General features: G+C 41.5%; 1 protein-coding gene across 2 annotated transcripts in view; it reads left to right on the plus strand.

Annotated features, from left to right (window-relative positions):
* Positions 1 to 16,957: 16,957 nt before the first annotated feature.
* The window catches only part of LOC140465662 (lysophospholipid acyltransferase 2-like), a 129,889-nt gene continuing 121,236 nt past the window's right edge, over positions 16,958 to 25,610 (plus strand). The window contains exon 1 of one of the 2 annotated variants that reach the window (XM_072561257.1): positions 16,958 to 17,091. In XM_072561257.1, coding sequence (XP_072417358.1) covers positions 17,011 to 17,091 — 81 coding nt within the window. In that variant the 5' untranslated portion in view covers positions 16,958 to 17,010. The remainder of the gene's footprint in view (positions 17,092 to 25,610) is intronic. The other variant, XM_072561271.1, reaches the window with a different exon arrangement.

A 25,610-nucleotide genomic window follows, 5' to 3' on the forward strand; every position in this document is an offset into this window, starting at 1 on the left:
GGCACCACCTATGCATGCATGCCAAAAGGTTGCATATGATTGAATCAGGTCAATGATGTGCAAAGTACATGTAGATTCATTCCATTGGCCTTAATGCCCCAGTATTTTGAGGATGCTATTTATGTTACATGTGTATATTGCAGCTGCCAAGTAATCACAATACTGAGTAGTGACTTTGTTTCTGATATTGCACACATGGGATCATTGGAATCATCACCAATAGATATATGAACAGAAGCTACGTCATTTCTTTGGCCATTACTAAAAAGGTCCAGAGAAATGGATAAGAACAAATGTTTCTGGAAGCCCTGGATAAACATCAACCTCTAGTAGATGTGAAGCAGCCATAATTGAGGTACTGTTATAATAAGCAAAGATGCAAGGGTTTCACAATTGCTTGTCTTCTATGAAATACCACGCAGATCAGCAAGGAGCTCTGTTTAGAGGTTGCAGTCAGATAGAGTCATAGGGTCATAGAGATGTACAGCATGGAAACAGACCCTTCGGTCCAACCCATCCATGCCGACTGGATATCCTAACTCAATCTAGTCCCACCTGCCAGCACCCGGCCCATATCCCTCCAAACCCTTCCTATTCATATACCCAGCCAAATGCCTCTTAGATATTGCAATTGTACCAGCCTCCATCACTTCATCTAGCAGATCATTACACACACGTACTACCCTCTGCATGAAAAAGTTGCCCCTTAGGTCCCTTTGATATCTTTCCCCTCTCACCCTAAACCTATGCCCTCTAGTTCTGGACTCCCCGACCCCAGGGAAAAGACTTTGCCTATTTACTCTATCCATGCCCCTCATAATTTTGTAAACCTCTATAAGGACACCCCTCAGCCTCCAACACTCCAGGGATAACAGCCCCAGCCTATTTAGCCTCTCCCTATAGCTCAAATCCTCCAACCCTGGCAACATCCTTGTAAATCTTTTCTGAACCCTTTCAAGTTTCACATCTTTCCGATAGGAAGGAGCCCAGAATTGCACGCAATATTCCAACAGTAGCCTAACCAATGCCCTGTACAGCCGCAACATGACCTCCCGACTCCTGTACTCAATACTCTGACCAATAAAGGAAAGCATACCAAACATCGTCTTTACAATCCTATCTACCTGCGACTCCACTTTCAAAGAGCTATGGACCTGCACTCCAAGGTCTCTTTGTTCAGCAACCTTACCATTAAGTGTATAAGTCCTGCTAAGATTTGCTTTCACAAAATGCAGCACCTTGCATTATCTGAATTAAACTCCATCTTCCACTTCTCAGCCCATTGGCCCATCTGGTCAAGATCCTGTTGTAATCTGAGGTAACCCTCTTCACTGTCCACTACACCTCCAATTTTGGTGTCATCTGCAAACTTACTAACTATACCTCTTATGCTCGCATCCAAATAATTTATGTAAATGACAAAAGGTAGAGGACCCAGCACCGATCCTTGTGGCACTCCACTGGTCACAGGCCTCCAGTCTGAAAAACAACCCTCCACCACCACCCTCTGCCTTCTACCTTTGAGCCAGTTCTGTATCCAAATGGCTAGTTCTCCCTGTATTCCATGAGATCTAACCTTACTAATCAGTCTCCCTTGGGGAACCTTGTCAAACCCACCATGATATTCAGTATATCTGCAATATAACACTTCTTCCACTGAAGCCAACAAGAACCATAAGTTATTTCCTGCAAATCAGGTTTCCATTCATTTCATTTTTATATTCACTGATCAATATTTATTGGCCATTTCTAGTTACCCTTGAAAAGGTGATGGTGAGCGGTCTTCTTCAACTGCTGCAGTCTATGCGCGATAGAGCCCCACCCAATTACTCTACATTTACTCCTAACTAATGATAGGGGAACATGTCTGGGTGGGTTACTCTTCAGAGGTTGGATGTGGACTTGTTGGGCCAAATGGTCTGTTTCCACACAGTAGAGATTCTATAATTCTAATTTAAGGCTCAGCAGCTAAGGGGACAGCTATGAGCAGGGAGTGGTCAATGCAGGTCAGAGGGGTTGTGCTTAAATGCATACATTTACAGTAAATAAACAAGGTAAATGAACATGTAGTGCAGATTGAAATTGGCAGGTACAGTGATGTGAGCATCATAAAGACATGGTCGCAAGGGGAACAGGCCTGGGAACAAAATATCTAAGGATACACATCCCATTGGAAGGACAATCAGATGGGCGGAGGCGGAAGGGTTGCCTTGTTAGTAAGGAATTAAATTAAATTGGTAGCAAGGCGCAATATAGGGTCAGAAACTGTTGAATTTGTGTGGGACCATAAAGGATTAAAGATCCTGATGAGAATTATATACAGGCCTTGTAGCAGTCGTCAGGATGTGGGCAGAAAAATAAAGCAGGAGATAGAAAAGGCATGTAAGAAAGGCACTATTGCACTAATCATGGGACACTTCAATAAGTAGGGACTGGGAAAATCAGGTTGGCAATGGATCCCAAGGAAATGACTTTTTGGAGTGTCTACAATCTGTCATTTTGGAGCAGCTTGCAGTAGAGCTGACTAGGGAACATTGCATTTGGTGACGTGTAATGGGACAGACTTGATTAGGGAGCTTAAGGTGAAGGAATCCTTTGGGGGCAGTGACCATAACATCATCGAATTCACCCTGCCGTTTGAGAGGGAGAAGTTGGAATTGGGTGTAATGGCATTACAATTGAGTAAAGGTAGCTACAAAGACATGAGGGAGGAGCAGGCCAGGGTTGATTGAAAGGGGAGCCTAGCAGGTGTTATGAAGTTGAAGGCATGTACTGTACCTTCAAGAGAGAGTGAATTCTGTTTTGAATGGAGAGCTTACAAGTACCCATGTATATAACTAGATGGCAGTCTCAGAGTGCGCTGGAAAATTGAAGATATGTAACATTTGGCTGTAAAATGGATATCTAAGTTTTGGTTGGTGTTGCTGTTTTGACAACAATTCGAATTTAACCAATCAGTTAAAACTATGCCCCAGGATACTAAAACCCAATCAAGTTTGAACTTTTGGCAACATCGAACCAACAAGACGCTCTGATATTGGGAATATTAAAACATAGACATTTTGAAAATTGGAGAGAGAGCAACTGCCATTGAAATACATCCAAGAAATTAGGAAACACCTAAGAAATTAGGAAACACCTAAAAAGGTACCTATAAAAGGTACCTTTACATATGAAGCATACTTGCAGTAAAAAGAAAGAAGATGACCTAGGGAATTCAGCAGCTGGAAGAGTGACGTCACAGAAGACAACAGTAGCTGTGTGGTTTTGAAATTAAGTTGGTGTAACTTTAATAAGTATCTTATTGGAACGGCATGTTGTTATAGAGTTGGAAGCAGGTAATAAACAGTTAAGAGAAAGGTGGGGGTGGGCTTAGAGTTGTAAATGGTTGTTGTTTAATGGTCACTTTTAAAGTTAAAAAATAAACTGATGCTATTGTCTTTAAATAGTGGAATTTGGGAGTTCTCTGTCACTCATATTTTAACAGATTACAAGGCTAGGTGAGCTCCTCTCGGTGTTTGGTTTAATTAACAGAGGGGTTCACCGCCGCATCGTAACACAGGGAACACAGTGAGCAACAATGGCAGGAGTTTCTGGGAATAATACTGGAGTCACAGCAGAAATTAATCCCAATAAAGAAGAAATTTGCTAAGGTAAGGACAAGGCAACCATGGATGACAAGGGAAGTCTGGAACAAAAAAGCACGACTAGGTATTCCTCTGGACTGTGGACACCGCACTGACTTCAGAGGCAACTGTGCCAGGAGGCTGGCTGAGTCTAGTGCTCTTGAGGAAAGACAACAGCCCTCCTTTCAGTCAACCCATCTGCCAGGACATCCAGGCCCTCTAATTTGCTTCTTTTGGCCATCTCCAGGTCAATTCTTCCCACACTGCAACAGTAGCTTCTATCTTGCACCAATTGTTCTGGTGCACAGCTGGGATCAAATACAACACTAGTGATATGAATACAGAAAGGTTTCAGCAGTGATGATTACTTTCCCAATTGGCGAGTGTAAGATAGTGCAAAAATAGTGTGTTATGAGGCAAAATGCATACACGATGAGGGGAGCAGCAGACGATAGTTTGGGAAATGCTCCATAAAGCTTCCCAAAAATGACACAAGATGAATTTTGGTAAAATCCAACCCAAGGGTTAGAATGGCAGGTCAAAAATACAAGGTTTTCACTTCAATGAGTGTACAAAAGTATTTTTCAAACTTTTTCTTGGAGGACATGAGACTTGTTGATCAGGGATGGGTGCAGCAGTCTTCATTTGTTGAACAGGAAAAATGCTTCAGCAGTTTGGCAGGGGTTCAGGAACTCAGGGTGCCCCATCCAGACATTAAAGTTCTAAATTGCTGTAAGGTGGTGTTAGACGGGAACTTTTGATTGAGGGAGGCTCTTTGCAGGTAAAGGGACATCTGGCAAGTGAGAAACTTCCCAAAGCAATATAGCAAGAGTTTCTGTTAGTGTGAAGGGTGAGGCTGGCAGAACTTGGAATACTGGAAGACTAGAGTTAATGAGAGGAGAAAGTGAGGACTGCAGATGCTGGAGATCAGAGCTGAAAATGTGTTGCTGGAAAAGCGCAGCAGGTCAGGCAGCATCCAAGAAACAGGAGAATCGACGTTTCGGGCATCAGCCCTTCTTCAGGAATGAGGAAAGTGTGTCCAGCAGGCTAAGATAAAAGTAGGGAGGAGTGACTTGGGGGAGGGGCGTTGGGAATGCGATAGGTAGAGGGAGGTCAAGGTGAGGGTGATAGGCCGGAGTGGGGTGGGGGCGGAGAGGTCAGGAAGAAGATTGCAGGTTAGGAAGGCGGTGCTGAGTTTGAGGGATTTGACTGAGACAAGGTGGGGGGAGGGGAAATGAGGAAACTGGAGAAATCTGAGTTCATCCCTTGTGGTTGGAGGGTTCCCAGGCGCTCTTCCTCCAACCGTCGTGTTGCTATGGTCTGGTGATGGAGGAGTCCAAGTCCTTGTTGGAGTGGGAGGGGGAGTTGAAGTGTTGGGCTACGGGGTGGTTGGGTTGGTTGGTCCGGGTGTCCCAGAAGTGTTCTCTGAAACGTTCCGCAAGTGGGCGGCCTGTCTCCCCAATATAGAGGAGGCCACATCGGGTGCAGCGGATGCAATAGATGATGTGTGTGGAGGTGCAGGTGAATTTGTGGCGGATATGTAAGTGTCCCTTGGGGTCTTGGACGGAGGTAAGGGGGGAGGTGTGGGCGCAAGTTTTGCATTTCTTGCGGTTGCAGGGGAAGGTGCCGGGAGTGGAGGTTGGGTTGGTGGGGTTGTGGACCTGACAAGGGAGTCACGGAGGGAGTGGTCTCTTTGGAACGCTGATAGGGGAGGGGAGGGAAATATGTCCCTGGTGGTGGGGTCCGTTTGGAGGTGGCGGAAATGACGACGGATGATATGCTGGACATGGAGGTTGGTGGGGTAGTAGGTGAGGACCAGTGGGGTTCTGTCCTGGTGGCGGTTGGAGGGGCGGTGCTCAAGGGCGGAGGAGCGGGAAGTGGAAGAGATGCGGTGGAGGGCATCATCGACTACGTCTGGGGGGATATTGCGGTCCTTGAAGAAGGAGGCCATCTGGGTAGAGATAATGAGACCCTGGTCAAGAGAAAGAAGAAAGCATATGTCAGGAATAGAAAGCTGGTACAAAATTAATCCTTTTAGGAGTATAAGAGCAGTAGCAGTATACATAAGAGGGAAATCAGAAGGGTAAACAGAGTTCATGAGATAGCTTTGGCAGATAAGGTAAAGTTGAATCCCAAAGAGATTCTATCAATATATGAAGGGCAAAAGTGAAACTAGGGAGAGAATACAGCCCTTAAAGATCAACAAGGTCAGCTATGTGTGGAGCCACGGGAGATGGTGACATCCTAAATGAATATTTCTTTTCAGTATTTACTGTGGAGAAAGACATTGAAGCTAGGGAACTCTGGAAAGTAGATAGTGATGTCTTGAAAAGTACAGCAGTTCAGGCAGCATCCGTGGAGCAGTAAAATTGATGTTTCGGGCAAAAGCCCTTCATTGGGTGGTGAAGAAGGCATTTGGCATACTTGCCTTCATCAGTCAAAGCAATGAGTACAGGAGTTGGGATGTCATGTACTGCACATTGATAAGACTACATTTGGAGTACTTCAGACAATTCTGGTTGCCCTACTATAAGAAGGATGCTATTAAACTGGAAAGGTTGCAAAAAAAGATTTGCAATAATGGAACCAAAAATAGAAATTTTGAGTTCTAAGGAGGGGCTGGATTGGTTAGTACATTTTATCTGGAGCTTAGGAGGCTGAGAGGTGACTTTTTAGAGGTTTATAAAATCATAAGGGACAAGATAGGGTGAATAGCTAAAGCATTTTCCCCAGGTGGGACAGTACAAAACAAGAGGGCATAGGTTTAAGATGAGAGAGTAAAGATTTAAAAGGGATTTGAGGGGCAACTTTTTCACACAAAGGGTGGTGTGCAAATGGAAAAAGCTGCCTGAGGAACTGGTAGAAGTAAGTACAATTACAACATTAAAAAGACACTTGGAAAGGCACATGGATAGAAAATAAAGGTACATGTGCCAAACACAGGCAAATGTTTAGGTGAGGCTATCTGGTCGGAATGAACAAGTTGGGCTGAAGGGCCTGTTTCCATATTGTATGACTCCATCTCCACCATTTCACTCCCAACTCCACTCCACCACAGGTAGATAGCAAAGAATAATTAGCATGGTGGGAAAGTTCACAATGAGGAACATATTTTGAACAATAGGGTCATTCTGAGCAATGTCAGGAAGAGTAATAGGAATCAGAAATGTGCTCAAAATGTTGTTGAAGCTACGTTAATTAGAAGTAACTAAACCAAGATTGATAATTTCTTGTTAGTAACAGGTACATGTATTGCAAAATACAAAACCATCAGTAGATGCAACCAAAGAACCGACCAGTCCTGATTCAGTTAAATGGTGAAACAAATTTGATGCTTTTATTGGCCGGTACCTATACTATGATCGATATTCCATCATTTGAAGATAACCTCTGATTTATTTTCTTCTCTCTGAACCATCTCCTGAATGTCAAATGATTTGACAGAAATACATTGCCAAAGTCAGAGAAGGACAGAGGGAACCTTCTCTCTGTGCCACTGCCCAGTGACCCTATGTTGGAATGGTTTTGTCACTGTCCTTGATCAGGCCAAACAAGTCTTGTGGATACCAAAATGTTGCTGTGTGGGCTAAGCCACAAGAATACCCAACACAAACACGAATGAGTATGACAATCTGGATGAACCCTATAATCTCTCATTACCCAGCATGTCCCTCCCAACCCCAAGAGATACACAGGTGATGGATGGATCCCATTCACCCTCCCAAGAGAAGGACAATCACCACCTGCAGGTCATGCAGGTTCATCCATTGACCAGTTCATGTCTTTGTGTGATTTTGGATTTTTGCCCTGCCTCATCTGCATGTAGATGTATCTACTCCATCCCAGTGGCAGTTGTTGTGCCGTTGGCTGTGGGTACTGATTTCACCCCTGAGGGTTCAGATGAGGAAGTGGGACAGGTGCAACAGCCCTAACCTCAGCTGCTTAGATGATTTTGGCACCCTGGATGGCACAGTGCTATTTTTGAAAGGGTGTTCAAAATCATTGTGTCCAGATCAAATAAATAGCAAGAAACTGTTCTCATTGGCAGATATGCTGTGAACCAAAGAACACAGATACAGAATAACAAAAAAAAACTAATGGGAAGATAGGGAAAATCTTTTTCTACACAGCCAATAGTTATATCTGGAATGCACCGCCTGAAAGTGTGGTCAAATTTAAAAATCACACAACATCAGATTATAGTACAACAGGTTTATTTAGAAGTACAAGCTTTTGGAGTGCTGCTCCTTCATCAGGTAGCTCGTGGGGCAGGATCATAAGACACAGAATTTATAGTAAAAAATCAAAGTGTCATACAATTGGTGCGATGTATTGAACAAACCTAGATTGCTGTTAAATCTTAAATCATTTAAAATGGAGATACAGGTTTCGATTATTAATATGTAAATCCCAGAACTTCTTTCAAGTCACAGTCCCAAGATAATTTAAGGTTTTATCAGTATAAAAAAAGTAACAGCTCAGCTCAGAAAATGCATAAAAGGTGTGAAGTCTGTCTGTATCCTAACCTTACCTGATGAAGTTAGACTATAATCTGGTGTTGTTTGATTTGGATTTAGATTTGGATAAGTAGATGAATAGAACAAAAATGTAGGCAACCAGGAAAAGGTGGAGACTGAAACTTGCAGTTTGCTCTTGCAGAGAGCCACCACACTCTACAGTTTGAATAGCATTCTTCTGTGCTGTAATCATTCTGTGATTTATGATTCCAACTGCACTCTGTTAATTCTGACCCTTAACTTTACCAAATATAATCACTCCATCAGCTGTGTTTTCAACTGCCTAGACTTTATGCTATGTAATTTAAAACCTTTCTGCCTCTACCTCTCTTTAAGAAGCTCATTAAAACCAATCTCTTTGACAAAGCTTTTAGCCATCTGCCCTAATATCTCATTATGTTGTCACATTTTGTTTACAATGCCCCTGTGAACCGCTTTGGAATGTTGTATTATGTAAAAGACATTCTATAAATACTAGCGGTTGTAAAAATTATGTGAATCCTTTTTCACCTTTTGCTCCATTCTGATAGTTCAATTTCTAGTTTCCCTAAAATGAAAGCTGACCATTATAACATTAATTTTTGAAAAAAAGTCCCTGTATTGCCACATTTTGTTTGATTTCTAGAATCCCAATGCTTTCAAGTCTAAAATTACATCTTTTAAGTTCTGTCATTCATTTCAGAAGTTTATAGATGATGTCATACAAATTGTCACTGGCTCATTGAAAATAAGTTCTAAAAACAAGGTTTCATCAATTATGTTCTAGAATTTAGAGATTGATTTAATTCTGTTCACAATGTGTACATACCTCCAATTTTCAGCATAAAATGTTGGAACATTAACACTGTGTTAATCATCCCTTTCCAAGGATTAAAATTATGTGGCACTGCATTAAATGTTAGTTGTTCTTTGGAATACTAAGTCTAAAAATACAGTCCAAGGATAATTATCTGCCTAGGCTTTAAAAGATAACTCATACATAATGAGGTGTCATAATTCTTGGCAACCATTGATCAACAATAAAATACTTCCCTCTCTGTATCATGACACACTGGGTAGGGAAAGAATCCAGCATGTGTCTGGTCATTTAATTAAAAAGTAGGTTAATCATATGCCTTTTTTTGGTAATTTTAGCAAGGATTAGAATTTGATTCTGTAAATTAATTTAATAACTATATCTCAATGAACAAATAATTTCTTACTATTGGATTGTGTTTTGACCTAGTTATGAGTATGTATAATTCTCATCTAGATCTATTTTATGGGTGATTATACATCCATAATCTACATGTAGCAGAGCCTTTGGGGATTAGTGACCACAATATGATTAAATTTAAGATTAACTGGCAATACACACTGATATCAGCCAGTTCATTAACATATGATTGTAGTAAACGTTCAGTTGAAATATTTTGGGATGATTTAAACTAAATGAACTTGAAATAGTAATAAAATAATCTCAAAACAGATATTGTAGCAACTGTAGAAAACATCTTTTCACTACATTTCTTATGCCAGCTAATTTTCAACAGTATCTTTTATGTTTGAATCATCCGGAAAAAGAATATTTTAGAGAAGTTGTTCATGAAGAAATGATTAGCAGTCCTTCCATGCCATGATTCATTGTCAGTCAATGATTACAAAACTTCAAGGCTTTCAGGGATGGGTGTAGGAAATTATAGGGTGTGTTATTAGGGCAGATAACTCAAGTCCAATGCTGCTTATGTAAACACACACCTCTAATGGAAAACATTCTCACAGGCATTTTAAAAGCAAATAATTATGTTAGTGATAAATCTACTTCTTTTGAAAATATATCCTGTATGTTTAACCAAATAGGTGAAAGTGAGGACTGCAGATGCTGGAGATTAGGGTCGAGAGTGTGGTGCTGGAAAAACACAGCAGGTCAGGCAGCATCTGAGAAGCAGGAGAAACGATGTCTCGGGCAAAAGCCCTTCATGAGGAATGCGGCTGATCGGAGGGGGTGCTGAGATACATGGGAGTTGGGGGGGGTGGGAAGGTAGCTGAAGGTCCAGCAATGTTTTCAATTTAAGATGCAAAAAAACCCCATAATGTTTTGTGTCCTTCAAACTTTTTCAAAGTGCATCAAATAATGAACAAATTGTTCCCTCCTTGCTAGATGAAGCTGACACTCAGTTGTGTACACTGATCCATGGCAACACACTGTGCTGCTCTCCTCTTGCCCAGGAATTCTTTGTTATTCTATCTCCTCCACCCTGGGTGGGTCCTACATAATTTTGCTTGCTGCTATATCAAAAGGTGGTTTTGATTGACTTGCATGTTATTTGTGGGAATTCCTGAACTCCTATGAATCATCACCCACAACTTGCAGATACATTTCAACAGCTCATAACAGCAGCAATAAGGCTTATGTATGAGTCATGTTAGATTAATGGGTTGGCTTACATGTCTTTGATAGCAGTAAAGTGGAGTGCTAGATCCAAAGTATGCACTGCTCAGTATAAGTCAAAAGTGGTGCTGGAAAAGCACAACAGGTCAGGCAGCATCCAAGGAGCAGGAAAATCTCCTGGGATGCTGCTTGACACGCTGTGCTTTTCCAGCACCACTCTAATCTAAACTCTGGTTTCCAGCATCTGCAGTCCTCACTTTTGCCTGTCAAAAGTGGCCAACCAATACATGCCATGTGTATTCCTTACTGCAAAAATGTATAAAGCATCTGGCCTAATAAACAAGGAAACAAGTGAATTAATACTGAAGAGAATGACTAAATCAGATACCTATATCTTCACCATTGAACAATACTGCCAGTACCATTAATAGCTCAATATTTAATTCACCTTTTGGGTACAAAAACCAAACACCTCTTTAGATAGAAATGAAGCTCTCTTACAAAGTTAGACAAATTGCCATCCGATCCTCTTGTCACACCATATATAAGTGGCGTGGAGTCATACAGCACAGAACTAGACCTTTTCGTCAAACTCATCCATGCTGACCAGATATCCTAAACTAATCTAATCCCATTTGCCAGCACTTGGCCCATATCGCTCTAAACCCCTGCCATTCATATATCCAGCCAGATGCCTTTTAAATGCTGTAATTGTCCCAGGCTCTACCACTTCCTCTGGTAGCTGATTCCATAAACGCACCACACTCTGTGTGAAAAAGTTGCCCCTAAGTTTCCTTTTATGTCTTTCCCCTCTCACCCTAAACCTATGTTTAGGAAAGTCCAGAAACCCTCTAGTTCTGGACTCTCCCACCCCAGGGAAAAGAGCTTGTCTATTTATCATATCCATATCCCTCATGATTTTATAAACCTCTATAAGGTGACCCCTGAGCCTCCAAAGCTCCAGGGAAACAACCCCAACCTATTCAGCCTCTCCCTATAGCTCAAAACCTCCAACCCTTGCAACATTCTTGTAAATCTTTTCTGAATCATTTCAAGTTTCACAACATCTTTCTGATTGGAAGGAGACCAGAATTGCACACAATATTCCAAAAGTGGCCCAATCTGTACAGCTGCAACATGACCTCTCAATTCCTATACTCAATGCTCTGACCAATAAAGAAAAACATATCAAATGCCTTCTTCACTATCCCATCTACCTGCGTCTCTACTTTCAAGGAACTATGAACCTGTAGTGCAAGGTCTCTTTGTTCAGCAACACTCCCCAGGACCTTACCATTAACTGTATAAGTCCTGCTCTGATTTGCTTTTCCAAAATGCAGCACACCACTGGTCACAGATCTCCAGTCTGAAAAGCAATCCTCCACCACCACCACCCTCTGTCTTCTACCTGTGAGCCAATTCTGTATTCAAATGGCAAGTTCTTCCTGTATTCCATGAGATCTAACCTTGCTAATCAGTTTCCCATGAGGAATCTTGTCAAACGCCTTACTGAAGGCCATGCAGATCACATTTACCACTCTGCCCTCATCAATCCTCTTTGCTACTTCTTCAAAAACTCAATCAAGTTCGTGAGACATGATATCCCATGCACAAAACAATGCAATCAGTCCATGCCTTTCCAAATACATGTAAATCCTGTTCCTCGGGATTCCCTCCAACAACTTGCCCACCACCGACATCAGACTCACCAGTCTATAGTTCCCTGGCTTTGCCTTACCACCTTTATTAGATAGTGGCACCACATTAGCCAGCCTTGGGTCTTCCAGCACCTCACCTGTCACTATCAATGATGCAAATATCTTAGCAAGAGGCCCAGCAATCACTTCCCTAGCTTCCTGCAGAGTTCTAGGGAATATCTGATCAGGTTCTGAGGATGCATCCACTTTTATGCATTTCAAGAGATCCAGCACTTTCTCCTCTGTAATATGGATATTTTTCAAGATGTCACCATCTATTTCCCCACATTCTATATCTTCAATGTCCTTCTCCACAGTAAACACTGATGCAAAATGCTCATTTACTATCTCCACGTCTGCTGCGGTTCCACACATTGGCTGTTTGCTGATCTTGGAGGGGTCCCATTCTCTCCCTAGTTACCCATTTGTTCTTAATGTATTTATAAAATCCCCTTGGATTCTCCTTAACCGTATTTGCCAAAGCTATCTCAGGTCCCCTTTTTGTCCTCCTGATTCCCTCTTAAGTATAATCTTACTGCATTTATACTCTTCTAAGGATTCACTTGATCTATCCTGTCTATGTAGGTGCTTCCTTCTTTTCCTTAACCAAAACCTGAATTTCTCTAGTCATCCAGCACATACCAGACTCTCCTTTCACTCTGACAGGAATATACCGTCTCTGGACTCCCGTTATCTCATTTTTGAAGGCTTCCCATTTTTCAGCCGTCCCTTTATCTGCAAATATTTGCCCCCAGTCAGCTTTTGAAAGTTCTTGCCTGATACGGTCAAAATTGGCCTTCCTCCAATTTAGAACTTCAAGTTTTAGATCTGGTCTATCCTTTTTCACTACTTATTAAAAACTAATAGAATTATGGTCACTCTCCCCAAAGTGCTCCCCCACTGACACCTCAGTTACCTGCCCTGCCTTATTTCCCAAGAGTAGGTCAAGTTTTGCACCTCCTCTCCTAGGTATATCCGCATACTGAATCAGAACATTTTCTTGTACACGGTGAACAAATTCCTCTCCATCTAAGTCCTTAACATTATGACAGTCCCAGTCTATGTTTGGAAAGTTAAAATCCCCTACCATAACCACCCTATTATTCTTACAGATAACTGAAATCTCCTTCCAAATCTGTTTCTCAATTTCCTGCTGACTATTAGGGAGTCTAAAATACAAATCCAATAAGGTAATCATCATTTTTTTATTTCTCAGTTCCACCCAAATAACTTACCTGGATGTATACCCAGGAATACCCTCCCTAAGTACAGCAGTAATGTGAATAAAGGCAAAATAATAAACAAGTAAGATAGCGCAGTAATGGCATACATACTTGACATTCTGGTCTGCCAACAGTGGGGAAATAAAAATGACTTCATGACTCACATTTCTAAACAGTATCTCTTTAATGCAAATGAGATATATGTAAAACAACAACCTGCATTTTTGTAGCAGCTTGAAAATAGTTCAGTGTCCCAAGGTGCTTCATTGGTCATTCATCAATCAAAGTTTGATGTCAAAATATAAAGCCATATGACCAAAAGCTGGATCAGAGAGATTTATGTCCAAGGTGTAAACAGATAATGAGGCAGAAAGGATTAGGGAAGAAATTCCAGAGCTTTGGATCTCAGCAGATGCTCTGTTACGATACTGGCAGAAAGGTTTAAATGAACTTAAGGTTATACTGGTCTAGAAGCATCCAATTGCCGCCTACATGAAATAATGATTTTGACTCCTGTGAATGTAATGGTGAGTTGTAGAATCATACAGTTTTTAGTCACATGGTGGAAATGATTAGTAATCTTTGGCAAGTAAGAGATATGGTGTGAGTTGTAAATTGCCACAATTGCTAGACAATTTGTGGAATTTGCCATTAGCCTCATGAAAATGGAAGCTTGCTGTCAATCATCTCATGAGTTTCAAGGCAGAGCTGTATTTTGCTATTAACATGAATAAACTTTCTACTGAAAAGGCAATCACGTAACTAAGTATCTCTTTCATTGTGAAATTTAAGGAAGAGTGAAGAATCTGTACTGCACGCCATGATGTTCCAAAACACTTTATAGCCAATAAAGTTTTCTTTTGAAGTGTGGGCGCTGTTGTAACATTGGAAAGATTACAGCCAATTTGAACTTAGCAAGTTCCCAATAACAGCACTATGATAACGATTGGACTTTTTTTTAATGTTGGCTAGGAAATAAATATTTGTCAGGACCTAAATTTGTCAGGACCAAGAGGTATCTCTTCCTCAAAGTAGTTATATTGATATTTTACCTCAATCTGTAAGAGGAGATGAACTTTCACTTAAAGTCTCATCCAGTCGGTGGCACCTTTGTTAGTATAGCCCTCTCACTATACGGTATTGCGTTGGAGTAAATTCCAACAATACCTCACATCTTCTCTAGATGAGAAACACCCTAAATTGTCGGAACTCATTGTCTCGTAAATTTTGCTTGGAGATATTTGAAGTTTAACATTTCAAAAGAATTCTTTTACATTTCTTTTCTATTTATTTGCCGGCTTGTTCCTAATCTAATCTTTCTCACCCCCTCTTCATATCTCTTTCTGCATCTACTTTAATTCAGAAATTGTTGGAAAAGCTCAGCAGGTCTGGCAGCATTTGTGGAGAGAAATCAGGGTTAATGTTTCGCGTGGAGTGACATTGGTTCAGACCTGCTGAGCTTTTCCAGCAATTTCTGTTTTTGTTTCTGATTTAGAACATCCGCAATTCTTTTGGTTTTTATCTACTTTAAATCACCTCTTGATTTGGAGCTGCTGGTGTTGGCCTGGGATGGACCCAAAGTTTAAAATCACACAACACCAGGTTATAGTCCAACAGGTTTATTTGGAAGCACTAGCTTTCAGAGTGCTGCTCCTTCATCAGGTGCTTATGACCCACCTGATGAAGGAACAGCACTCTGAAAGCTAGTGCTTCCAAATAAACCTGTTGGACTATAACCAGGTTATAGAATCATAGAGATGTACACCACGAAAACAGACCCTTTGGTCCAACCCGTCCATGCCGACCAGATATCCCAACCCAATCTAGTCCCACCTGCCTGCACTTGGCCCCATATCCTTCCAAACCCTTCATATACCCATCCAAATGCCTTTTAAATGTTGCAATTGTACTAGTCTCCACCATTTCCTCTGGCAGCTCATTCCACACACATACCACCCTCTGCATGAGAAATTTGCCCCTTTTATATCTTACCCCTCTCACCCTAAACCTATGCCCTCTAGTTCTGGACTCCCCACCCCAGGGAACAGACTTTGTCTATTTTTCCTATCCATGCCCCTCATAATTTTGTAAACTTCTATAAGGTCTCCCCTCAGCCTCTGACACTCCAGGGAAAACAGCCACAGCCTCTTCAGCTTCTCTCCATAGTTCAAATCCACCAAACCTAGCAACATCCTTGTAAATCTTTTCTGAACCCTTTCAAGTTTCACAACATCTTTCTGATAGGAAGGAGACAAGAATTGCATGCAATATTCCAACAGTGGCCTAAACAATGTCCTGTACAGCTGCAACATGACCTCCCAACTCCTGTACTCAATACTCTGACCAATAAAGGAAAGCATACCAAACCCCTTCTTCACTATCCTATCTACCTGCGACTTCACTTTCAAGGAGATATGAACCTGCACTCCAAGGTCTCTCTGTTCAGCAGCACTCCCTAGGACCTTACCATTTAGTCCTGCTAAGACTTGCTTTCCCAAAATGCAGCACCTCTCATTATCTAAATTAAACTCCATCTGCCATTCCTCAGCGTATTGGTCCATCTGATCAAAATCCTGTTGTAATCTGAGGTAACCTTCTTCGCTGTCCACTACACCTCCAATTTTGGTGTCATCTGCAAACTTACTAACAATACTTCTTATGCTCACGTCCAAATCATTTATGTAAATGACGATAAGTGGTGGACCACCTCATTTCCTTGTGTTGTGTTGTGTCACTGTCCTTAGATCTTTTAACTGGCTGCGCATTTTAAGACACAAAATATTTTCATAGCTGAAACTAAGGAGGGAAAAAGTCTCACAAGTCGGGCATACCTCACTGGAGCAAATTCCAAGACCAATTATCCGGGAGCATTTGGCGAAAAAGGTAGGTTAACGATTCAGGTGAAAATTCTTCAATGGAACAAAAAGTAGTGTGAATGAAACACGAAAGACAATGATGAAGAGTCATCTCGACTCGAAATGTTAGCTTCCTCTCTCGTGGATGCTGCCTGACCTCCTGTGATCTCCAGCATCTTTCGTTTTCAGGTGGGAAAGGACTAAGTCGTTCGAGTGGTGTGTAAATGTTTAAATGAAATAAACATTCTTGGAGGGGGCGGGTTTCTTGTAAAATTACACCCTAATCTCAGTTGAAAGTTCAATACGATGTTGCATTGTTTTGGGAAAAATAAAATACAACGTAAAACACCAGTAGAACGAAAACGTAGAGTTTGGTGTCCCTGTGATTGGAACAATGGTTACAGTTTGTATCTGAGTCCATTCAAGGTGCACTAGTCTTCCAATGCCCAGCCTCCTTTCATTCATTCAATCCTGAGGTTCCAGGATAATCCCACGACAAAACTCGGGGGCGGGACGTGTGAGTGACAGCGCGTTAGACCAATAGGGAAACTCAAGACGCGTGTGGCGCCGCTGACCAATGGAAGCCGAGATGCCGGGCCGGTGGGGGCGGGCGGAAGGGCGGAGGTGCGGGATGTGATTGGCCGCCGGGGGGGTGAAGGGGGCGGGGATTCTCCCCTGTTGTTATGGCTGTGCGCTGGCGGCGTCTCCCCGTCCGACCAACATGGCTACGGGAGGCAGCGGCACCACCGGCTCCACTCTCCTGCTGCCCCTCAGCGAGGCGATCAATCTCTCTATTGATCAGGTACCGTACGTGGCTTAGTTTTACGACCGCTCGTGCCTTCGACGCCGCCATGTTAAAGTTTGAATTTGCATTCGGAGTGTTTCTCCTTCTCCCCCCCCCCTCACCCCCCCTCACCTCGAGCCGTTGTTGGGGGGGGGAGGGGAAGAGAGGGGTGATGGTGTTGTAAATAACCATCTTCCCCACCGCACCCCCCCCCCAGCTCCTGGAATATTTACGTAGCAGCCTTCCCCCCCCCCCCAGCTAGGCTGTGGACTATCGAATATTTCCCTGGGTACAAGGTCTCTGCTATAGTTTCCCTCCCCAGATCAATGCCAGTTATTTGATCCCTTCTCCACCCCCCCACCCCCCCATATTAATTTGTGGGTGATTTGTTTTTTTTTATTAATGAGACTCATGGCTGACGCCTCTCTTCCTAACCAGCTTTTGTCATTGCTTTGTAAAACAAAACATTAAATATCCCCTGTTTTTTTTTGTAAGCTCTTGTGAATTCGATCTGATTTATTTCCTCTTGTGAATTCGATGTGAGTTATTTTCTCTCTTTCTCCCACCCTCCACACCCCACGTCATTCAATGTCCGTTTCCAAGTCTGTGCCTCGGTTAAAGGAGATTAAGTTATATCTGCCTGTCAGAACACCAGAAATCGCGCCCCTCAAGTTGCTGAGTCCCTGCACTGTACTCTGTCCTCTCGCTGTTCTTGTCGCAGACCCGCGAACTCCACTGTTGTTGTTGTTGTTGTTTTGTTTGTTTGTGTAAATGTTCTGCCTCATTGCCTTGGCAAGAATCCCCCACCCAGCTTTCCCAGTAGATTCCGAACATCTCTTCCCTCGTCGATGTAAATTGGTGCACAGGCGAAGTTTCAGCACTGGCTGTAAACTTGATTCTGAAGAAGTTTCAGCAAGTACGATGTCCAGATTGTCGAGCTTACTTGCGAACTTAGTGATTTAGGTTGGACGAATGTTATTGCCTCGATGTCTTGTGTGTGGGACTACAGGGACAGTGATTGACGGTCCATTTCGAAGTACAAGGCGTTCCCTTCCCCATCCCCCAATTTGTATGAACTTGTACTGATATTTGCGTCTGTGCTCTACTCAAACGTGCATGCGAACTGAAAAAGATAAGATACTTCAGCGTTTTAGTATAGTATAGGGCATTTGTGCATTTCCAGGGCAGCTTGGATATTTGTGATGTGAAGGTTCAGGGAAATTATTTTTGTTCCCTGTGTTCTCCACCCAGTATCGGCAGCACGTGTTCCAAAGGCATTGGTGGCTTAATTTTCCACATTGTGTTAAGCAATTACTTACTGTTTTGCCATTTTTATTTAAAAGCCCCAGAGTTGATGTCGTTAGGAAAGTGATGATGTATTAGAGGAAGAATGACAGGTGATTGAGATGGAATCAACTGTGCTGCAGGTGAAACAACAGTCATTGTAAACTGAGAGCAACAAGTGCACCTCTGGTTTTAAACCAGATAGTTTGTCTTAAAATTAACTTACTGCTGGTATAAAAGCTTTGATCGCATGGTGGCCTAACATTGCAATTTTTTTGCTAGTTATTGATGGGTATACTTGTACTAATTAAAAACACCTCTTTCATTCTTGGGGATGTGGATGTTGTGTGCAAAGCCACATCCCTAATAATGCTTTAGTCCATGTGATGGTACGTATCTTGTGATGGATAAGAGTTCCAGGATTATGAATGAGTGATAGTGAAAGAAAGGAGAACTATTTCCAAATCTGCTGTGTTTCTCAGAGGTAAACTTTAGTGTTTCTATGAGTGTGCTGCTGCTGTTTCTAAATGGCAGAGATTTTGCTTGGTAGGTACTGTCAGCTTGTGGAATTGCCAATATGTTGATGGGGAAATGAGTGAATATTCAACAACGCCAGTTTGTGTTTCATGATTTGGAGACGCTGGAGTTGGACTGGGGTGTACAAAGTTGAAAATCACACACCAGGTTATAGTCCGACAGGTTTATTCAGAAGCATGAGCTTTCGAAAGCTAGTGCTTCCGAATAAACCTGTTGGACTATAACCTGGTGTTGTGATTTTTCAACTTGGGGTTTCACATCTGTAAACATATTAAGACATCTTTTCTTGCAGAAGCATTATGAAGCTAAAAGTGGTCATGCAGCTGACATGAGGATAGATACTGAAACCTTGCACAAAGGTCTAGGTTTTAAGGAGCAACCTAATAGAGGAATGAAAGGTAAAGAGGAGGAAAGAGTTGCATGTAGCCATCTCAAAGCTCAGCTGCAAGCGGTGGAGAGAAAATTAGGGTTTCTCAAGAGACCAGAATTAGATGAGTGCAGATATTTGAAGGTTGTGGGGCTGAAGGAGTTTTAAGAGGTGGGACCATTGGGGGGCTTTGAAAGAGGGATGAGAATTTTTAAATTACACTGATTCCTGATCAAGCATTAGAGTAGCAAAAATGGGAATGATAGGTAAATGGGACTTTGATTAGATTACTTACAGTGTGGAAACAGGCCCTTCGGCCCAACAAGTCCATACCGACCCTCCGAAGAGCAACCCACCCAGACCCATTCCCCTACATTTACCTCTTCACCTAACTCTATGGGCAATTTAGCATGGCCAATTCACCTAACCTGCACATTTTTGGACTGTGGGAGGAAATCGGAGCACCCGGAGTAAACCCACGCAGATACGAGGAGAATGTGCAAACTCCACACAGACAGTTGCCTGAGGTGGGAATTGAACCCGGGTCTCTGGCGCTGTGAGGCAGACTTGGTACAAGTAGGGAGATGGGAAGCAATTTTTTTTTTGGATGACTTCAAGTTTATGGACAGCAGGATATTATAGATGACCACAGATTTAGGAATAGTCAAGTCTTGAGATAATAAAGGCATGGATGAAGGATTTAGAAACAAGTGAGCTGAAGCAGGGCAAATATTGGTCGGTGTCAGAGATGGAAAAAGACAATCTTAGTTGTTCTATGGATATGTGGTTGAAAGTTCATATCTTGGTTAAATATTTCATTAACGTTGTTAACATCCTGGTTCAGCCTTTAATGGTTCCAGGATGATGGATGAAGTCCCTGAGCTAGGAAACAGTTTGTAGCATGGAATGAAGGCAGCAGCTTTGGTCTTCCCAATGTTTAATTGGAGAAAATTTCTAACTATTTTGGTCCTGGATGTCGGATAAGTGAGACATCCTCCATCAGAGGGCAAAGTAGCCTGTTTGATTGATGTGTTTCTTTTTTGTATTTGTTGAAGGAATAATAACGGACTCCTGAATTGTGCAATGGCGATGGATGAAAGGATTTATTGAGTCAAGAAGTGAATCATGTTGCTGAATATCCAGTCTCTGACCTGCTTTTGTAACCTCAGTATTTGTGGCTGGCCCAACTAAATTCCTGGTCAGTGGACCAAGATGTTGCTGGGAATTTGTCAATGGTCACATCACTGAATGCAATAGCAAGTTGGTTAAACTTTCTGTTGTTGGAGAAAGTCATTGTTTGGTACAAGTTAATTGTCACTTCTCAGCTCAAACCTGTTTGTTCAAATTTCACCGTATGCAGACATCATTTGCTTCATTATCTGAAGAATTGCGCAGTAATCAGAAAACATTTGTATTTCTGACCATAAGATGAAGGGGAAGGAGTATCTGATATTGGATTGGGGCCATAACTGAGGAACTCACTTTGCGTTGTCTGGAGTTGAGACAAGTATGAGAGCCAAATAGTGAAACAAGTCCAATAAAAACAGTTGAAATAAATGACCAATTAACTTGTACTGGAGATAGTCAGTCAGTCAGTCATTGAATGATAACTATTGGCCAGAATATATCAGCTTCCTCTGTACTTTAGAATGTTGCCATTCTAAATTCCATGTCCAACCAAATGGGCAGATAGACTTTGTCATCAGCACATCAGTTGAGAGGCAAAATGTACAATGAAAGCTTAAGTGTAAAGAATAGGAGAAAGTAGGAGTGGAGTTGCTATTAATTTCAATTTGGAGTGGAGACATTTGTTGTTTTAAGTATATAATAATAGAGGGAAAGTTTAAGCTAAAAGTGTAATCTTCAGAAATTGGGCAAGAAATAGAAAGGAAGAATGATCTGTGACAGATTGCCTTAACCCAAATGACTTAAATTGCACTCTGAAAAATATCTATTTCTACTTGTGCCATTCTTTTTAAACTATTTATTATAAATAATTTTGAGCAAAGAGAGAAACAAGTAATTTTTACACAAACTATAACTGGATTACATGACATTTGTTAGTATTTGATATTCTGCTGTCCAGTTCAGTTTTTGATGTGTTTATACTGTTGTATACGTGTATTAATTTTTTTAAAAGCTTTTTTATAGATAATAGTTTTGGGTGGAAGCTAGTTTTTCTTTATGACCATGTTGACTATTTATTGACTCAGCTGCACATAGTGCATATGCTTACCAAAGCAGTTTTAGTTAAATGCAGAAGCCAAAATGCTATGAATGGTGGAAAAAGTCTGCTTAGTCATCATCTGCTGAATGAAACAGGATACAATTCAAATTTTCTAACTTTGAGTTAGCATTGTGAGAATTGAAATAAGCTGGGATGTAATTTGTCTTAAGTAAGTAGAAGTCAAAAAGTGTTTATTGTCTGCTTGTCCCTTGGGATGTAACAAAGAATAAAGTCTGTGACAAGGTAAAAGGTCAGAGATTAAATGACAGAAATACCGATTGAACAAGATAAAGAAGATGGCAATGACACAAGAAGCAAACGCTGGTTCAAGAAGATGTGCAAGTGTGAATACAGCAAATATAGTGTTGAGTTTTCAGAATCTCAATGTGGTAAACAAGAATATTTTATTTCAGATATGATTACATTCTCCACTTTGTGAAAGGCAATCGCTGGAATTGCTGTTGGGAAATGACATGTTTTTGCATCTATTTTCCCTTTTTACAGTAGTTTTCATAAGAAACTGTAGTCAAAGTACATGGTTTATCCCCTTTATCCTGCTGTATTATTTGTATGGACACAATTGATTATCTGTCTCACTCCATTTTCATACCCTTTTCCACATTCCTAAAATATACTAATGATGAACATCCATAATGGTCTAGGGCAAACATTTTAAGTTCCATGCTTTTATTTTAAATGCTACTTTTCTATTTAATACTATCAAAGTGAAAAATCTCCCATCTCCGAACTGCCACATTTATTGCCTATTCAATTAACCTGTCTTAATCTCTTGCAGCTTCTCACAATTTATATTCCCACCTACTTTGTAAAATCAGCAAACTTGGATATGTTATTCTTTACCTTGACCTCTTTTAGTCTAGTTTGAATCCACTGTGACTCTTCTTAAGTACTCTTTTTGGATACTGAAGAAGAGATGTAATGGATTCAGTGTTGACAGTCTTGCTGTACAATTGTTGCTAGACATACTGACTTTCTGTAGAACTTTGTTTTCCCCTCCATTTCCAGCAGCTACAGTATTTACTTTTATTTTGATGTTTGCCTGATTAATTGCTCAAGGGTTGGAGGAGTCCAGAACTAGAGGGCATAAGTTTAGGGTGAGAAGATTACAGATTTAAAAGGGACGTAAGGGCCAACTTTTTCACGCAGAAGGTGTTGTGTATGTGTAATGAGCTGTCAGAAGTAGTGGTGGATGCTGGGACAGATACCCATCTAGATGCCCTTTAAGTGTTGTGTATGAATAAGAAGGATTTAGAGGGATATGGGCCAAGTGCTGGCAAGTGGAACTATATTAGGTTAGGATATCTGGTCAGCATGGATGAGTTGGACCAAAGGGTCTGTTTCTTTGCTGCACATCTCTGACTCTGACTTGATGTGTAAGTTAGGCTATATCAATTCATGAAGGATGGTATCCACATCCCTTTGGACTACAATACTTTCCAACCCCTCTCCATTTCTAAGAAATTGTCTGTTGTTCTATTTTTCTATCGTTGTTTTTCATCTGCCATGGTCTTGCCCCATTCATGTAGTCTATCTCACTCTTTTTCAGCTTTCTTGTTTCTTTCAAAACTTGTATTTTCATTTTGTCATCAGAACGTTTGGAAAAGTAAACAATTGTAATCCTCGCAATCTTGTTGCACCCAACTAGTAACAGCCTGCCATCCTGAGAAACAGTTTGTTCATAGGCTCTGCTTTGTCTGACAATACTTAGTCCACCCTAGTATATTACCCTCAGTCCCATGTGATCTGATTTTAATTACTAGCTTACTATCTACTTGCGTGAGACCTTATTTAAAGCTTTCTGAATGTCCAAGTTTGCCACATCTACTGGCTTTCTTTTGTGTTGCAAGTAACAAAATAAGAGTCACAATAGGTTTGTCAAACATTATTTCTTTCGTAAATCCATGTTGACTGCACCATTGTATCCAACCACCCCATAGATCAACATTTCAACTCCCCCTCCCACTCCACCAAGGACATGCAGGTCCTTGGACTCCTCCATCGCCAGACCATAGCAACACGACGGTTGGAGGAAGAGCACCTCATCTTCCGCCTAGGAACCCTCAAACCACAAGGGATGAACTCAGATTTCTCCAGTTTCCTCATTTCTCCTCCCCCCACCTTGTCTCAGTCAAATCCCTCGAACTCAGCACCGCCTTCCTAACCTGCAATCTTCTTCCTGACCTCTCTGCCCCCACCCCACTCTGGCCTATCACCCTCACCTTGACCTCCTTCCACCTATCGCATTTCCAACGCCCCTCCCTCAAGTCCCTCCTCCCTACCTTTTATCTTAGCCTGCTGGGCACACTTTCCTCATTCCTGAAGAAGAGCTTATGCCCGAAACGTTGATTCTCCTGTTCCTTGGATGCTACCTGACCTGCTGTGCTTTTCCAGCAACACACTTTCTGCACATTGTATCATCTATTTTATAAGGTGAGTAATTAATTCTTTTATTTATAACACTCTCTACTTCTGACATCAAGCTAATAGGTTTGTAGTTCTCCATTTTCCCTCTCCTTCCCTTTTTTAAATGCGGAGGTTACATTTGTTACTTTCCAGTCTGTAGATTTGGAGAAAAATTCCTGCAGAACTTTGAAAGTATTCACTACCACAAAACTCTGGGATGTTACTCCTGTCTTTCAGGGCATTAATCACCCTTCCATCCAGTTAATGTTTCAAATTGTATCTCCTTTTTCTAACATGATTTCTTTCAGTACCACAGTTTCACAAGTCCTTTTGTTACTCTGTTTCTGGAAGATTCTCTATATTCATGGAGGAATTTCTCTGCCATTTCCCTATTCTGTTTTTAAATACTCCTTTTTCTGTCAATAATGATCCTGCATTTGTTTGGTTAATCTTTCCTTGTCACATTCCTAAAAAAGCGCTTTTGCAATCTGCCTTTATTTCTCACTAATTTGCATTCACATACTCTTTTTTTTTCCCTTTATCAATTCCTTGGTAATCCTTTGGATTCTAAATTGCTTCCAATCTAGAGGTTAACCACATTTTATGGCACCTTTTGTAAGCCATCTCCTTTGATCTAATGCAGTCTTACTTTCATTAACCACAGTTGATTCACTTTTCCCTTTGTGTGTTTGTAGATTAGATTACATTACAGTATGGAAACAGACCCTTCGGCCCAACAAGTCCACACTGACCCGCCAAAGCGCAACCCACCCTTACCCCTACATTTACCCCTTACCTAATACTACGGGCAATTTAGCATGGCCAGTTTACCTGACCTGCACATCTTTCGACTGTGGGAGGAAACCGGAGCACCCAGAGGAAACCCACACAGATGCAGGGAGAACGTGGGAAATGAACCCGGGTCTCTGGCACTGTGAGGCAGCAATGCTAACCACTGTGCTACCGTGCCGCCCACCACTTTTAAAGGAATGTATATATAGAGACCTTGTTTTAAATACAATTTTAAATAGCAACCATTACCTTTTGATTATCAAATCCTCTCATGAATTTTTCTGTCGATCATGAATAACTTGCTTCTTGTACCTTCATATTTTTTTTCATAGAAAATATTCCCTTTCTCCCAACACTCTACTTCTGGTCCATTAGTCTATCCTCCTTCAGTGTTAAGCTATTAACGTTGTCTCTGAATCCATAATCTGCATTTTAACTTCTTTTGAGTTGTGCCTTATTGAAGCATTTTGGAAAGGATATGGCCAGTGAATGCATTGGAACACTGCCACCTGCATATTTTTCTCCAAGCTACACATCTTCCCGGCTTGGAATGTATCATGGATAACTTGCTCTCATTGAGTCAAAATCCTAACTCCCTTCCTATTTGTGTTTGGGATTGTATCTACAACATATGGATGACTGTAGTTCAAGAAGACTGCTTTATGCTATCTTGATGGAGGGTTATTTAGTTCAATTGGCTGGATGGCTCATTTGCAATGCAGAGTGTCTCCAACAATATGCCTGCAACAGCTGAGGTGAATCCTTAACCTCGCTCTTTTCCTGAGGAGTGGTGACCCCTGGGTTAAAGTTGTCACCGGTCATCTATCTCTGTGTTGTCTGTCTCCTCTCTCTCTCTCTCTCTCTCTCTCTCTCTCTCTCTCTCTCTCTCTCTCTCTCTCTCTCTCT

The sequence above is a fragment of the Chiloscyllium punctatum genome, chromosome 3 (genome assembly GCF_047496795.1).
Source record: "Chiloscyllium punctatum isolate Juve2018m chromosome 3, sChiPun1.3, whole genome shotgun sequence".
Classification (NCBI taxonomy): domain Eukaryota; kingdom Metazoa; phylum Chordata; class Chondrichthyes; order Orectolobiformes; family Hemiscylliidae; genus Chiloscyllium; species Chiloscyllium punctatum.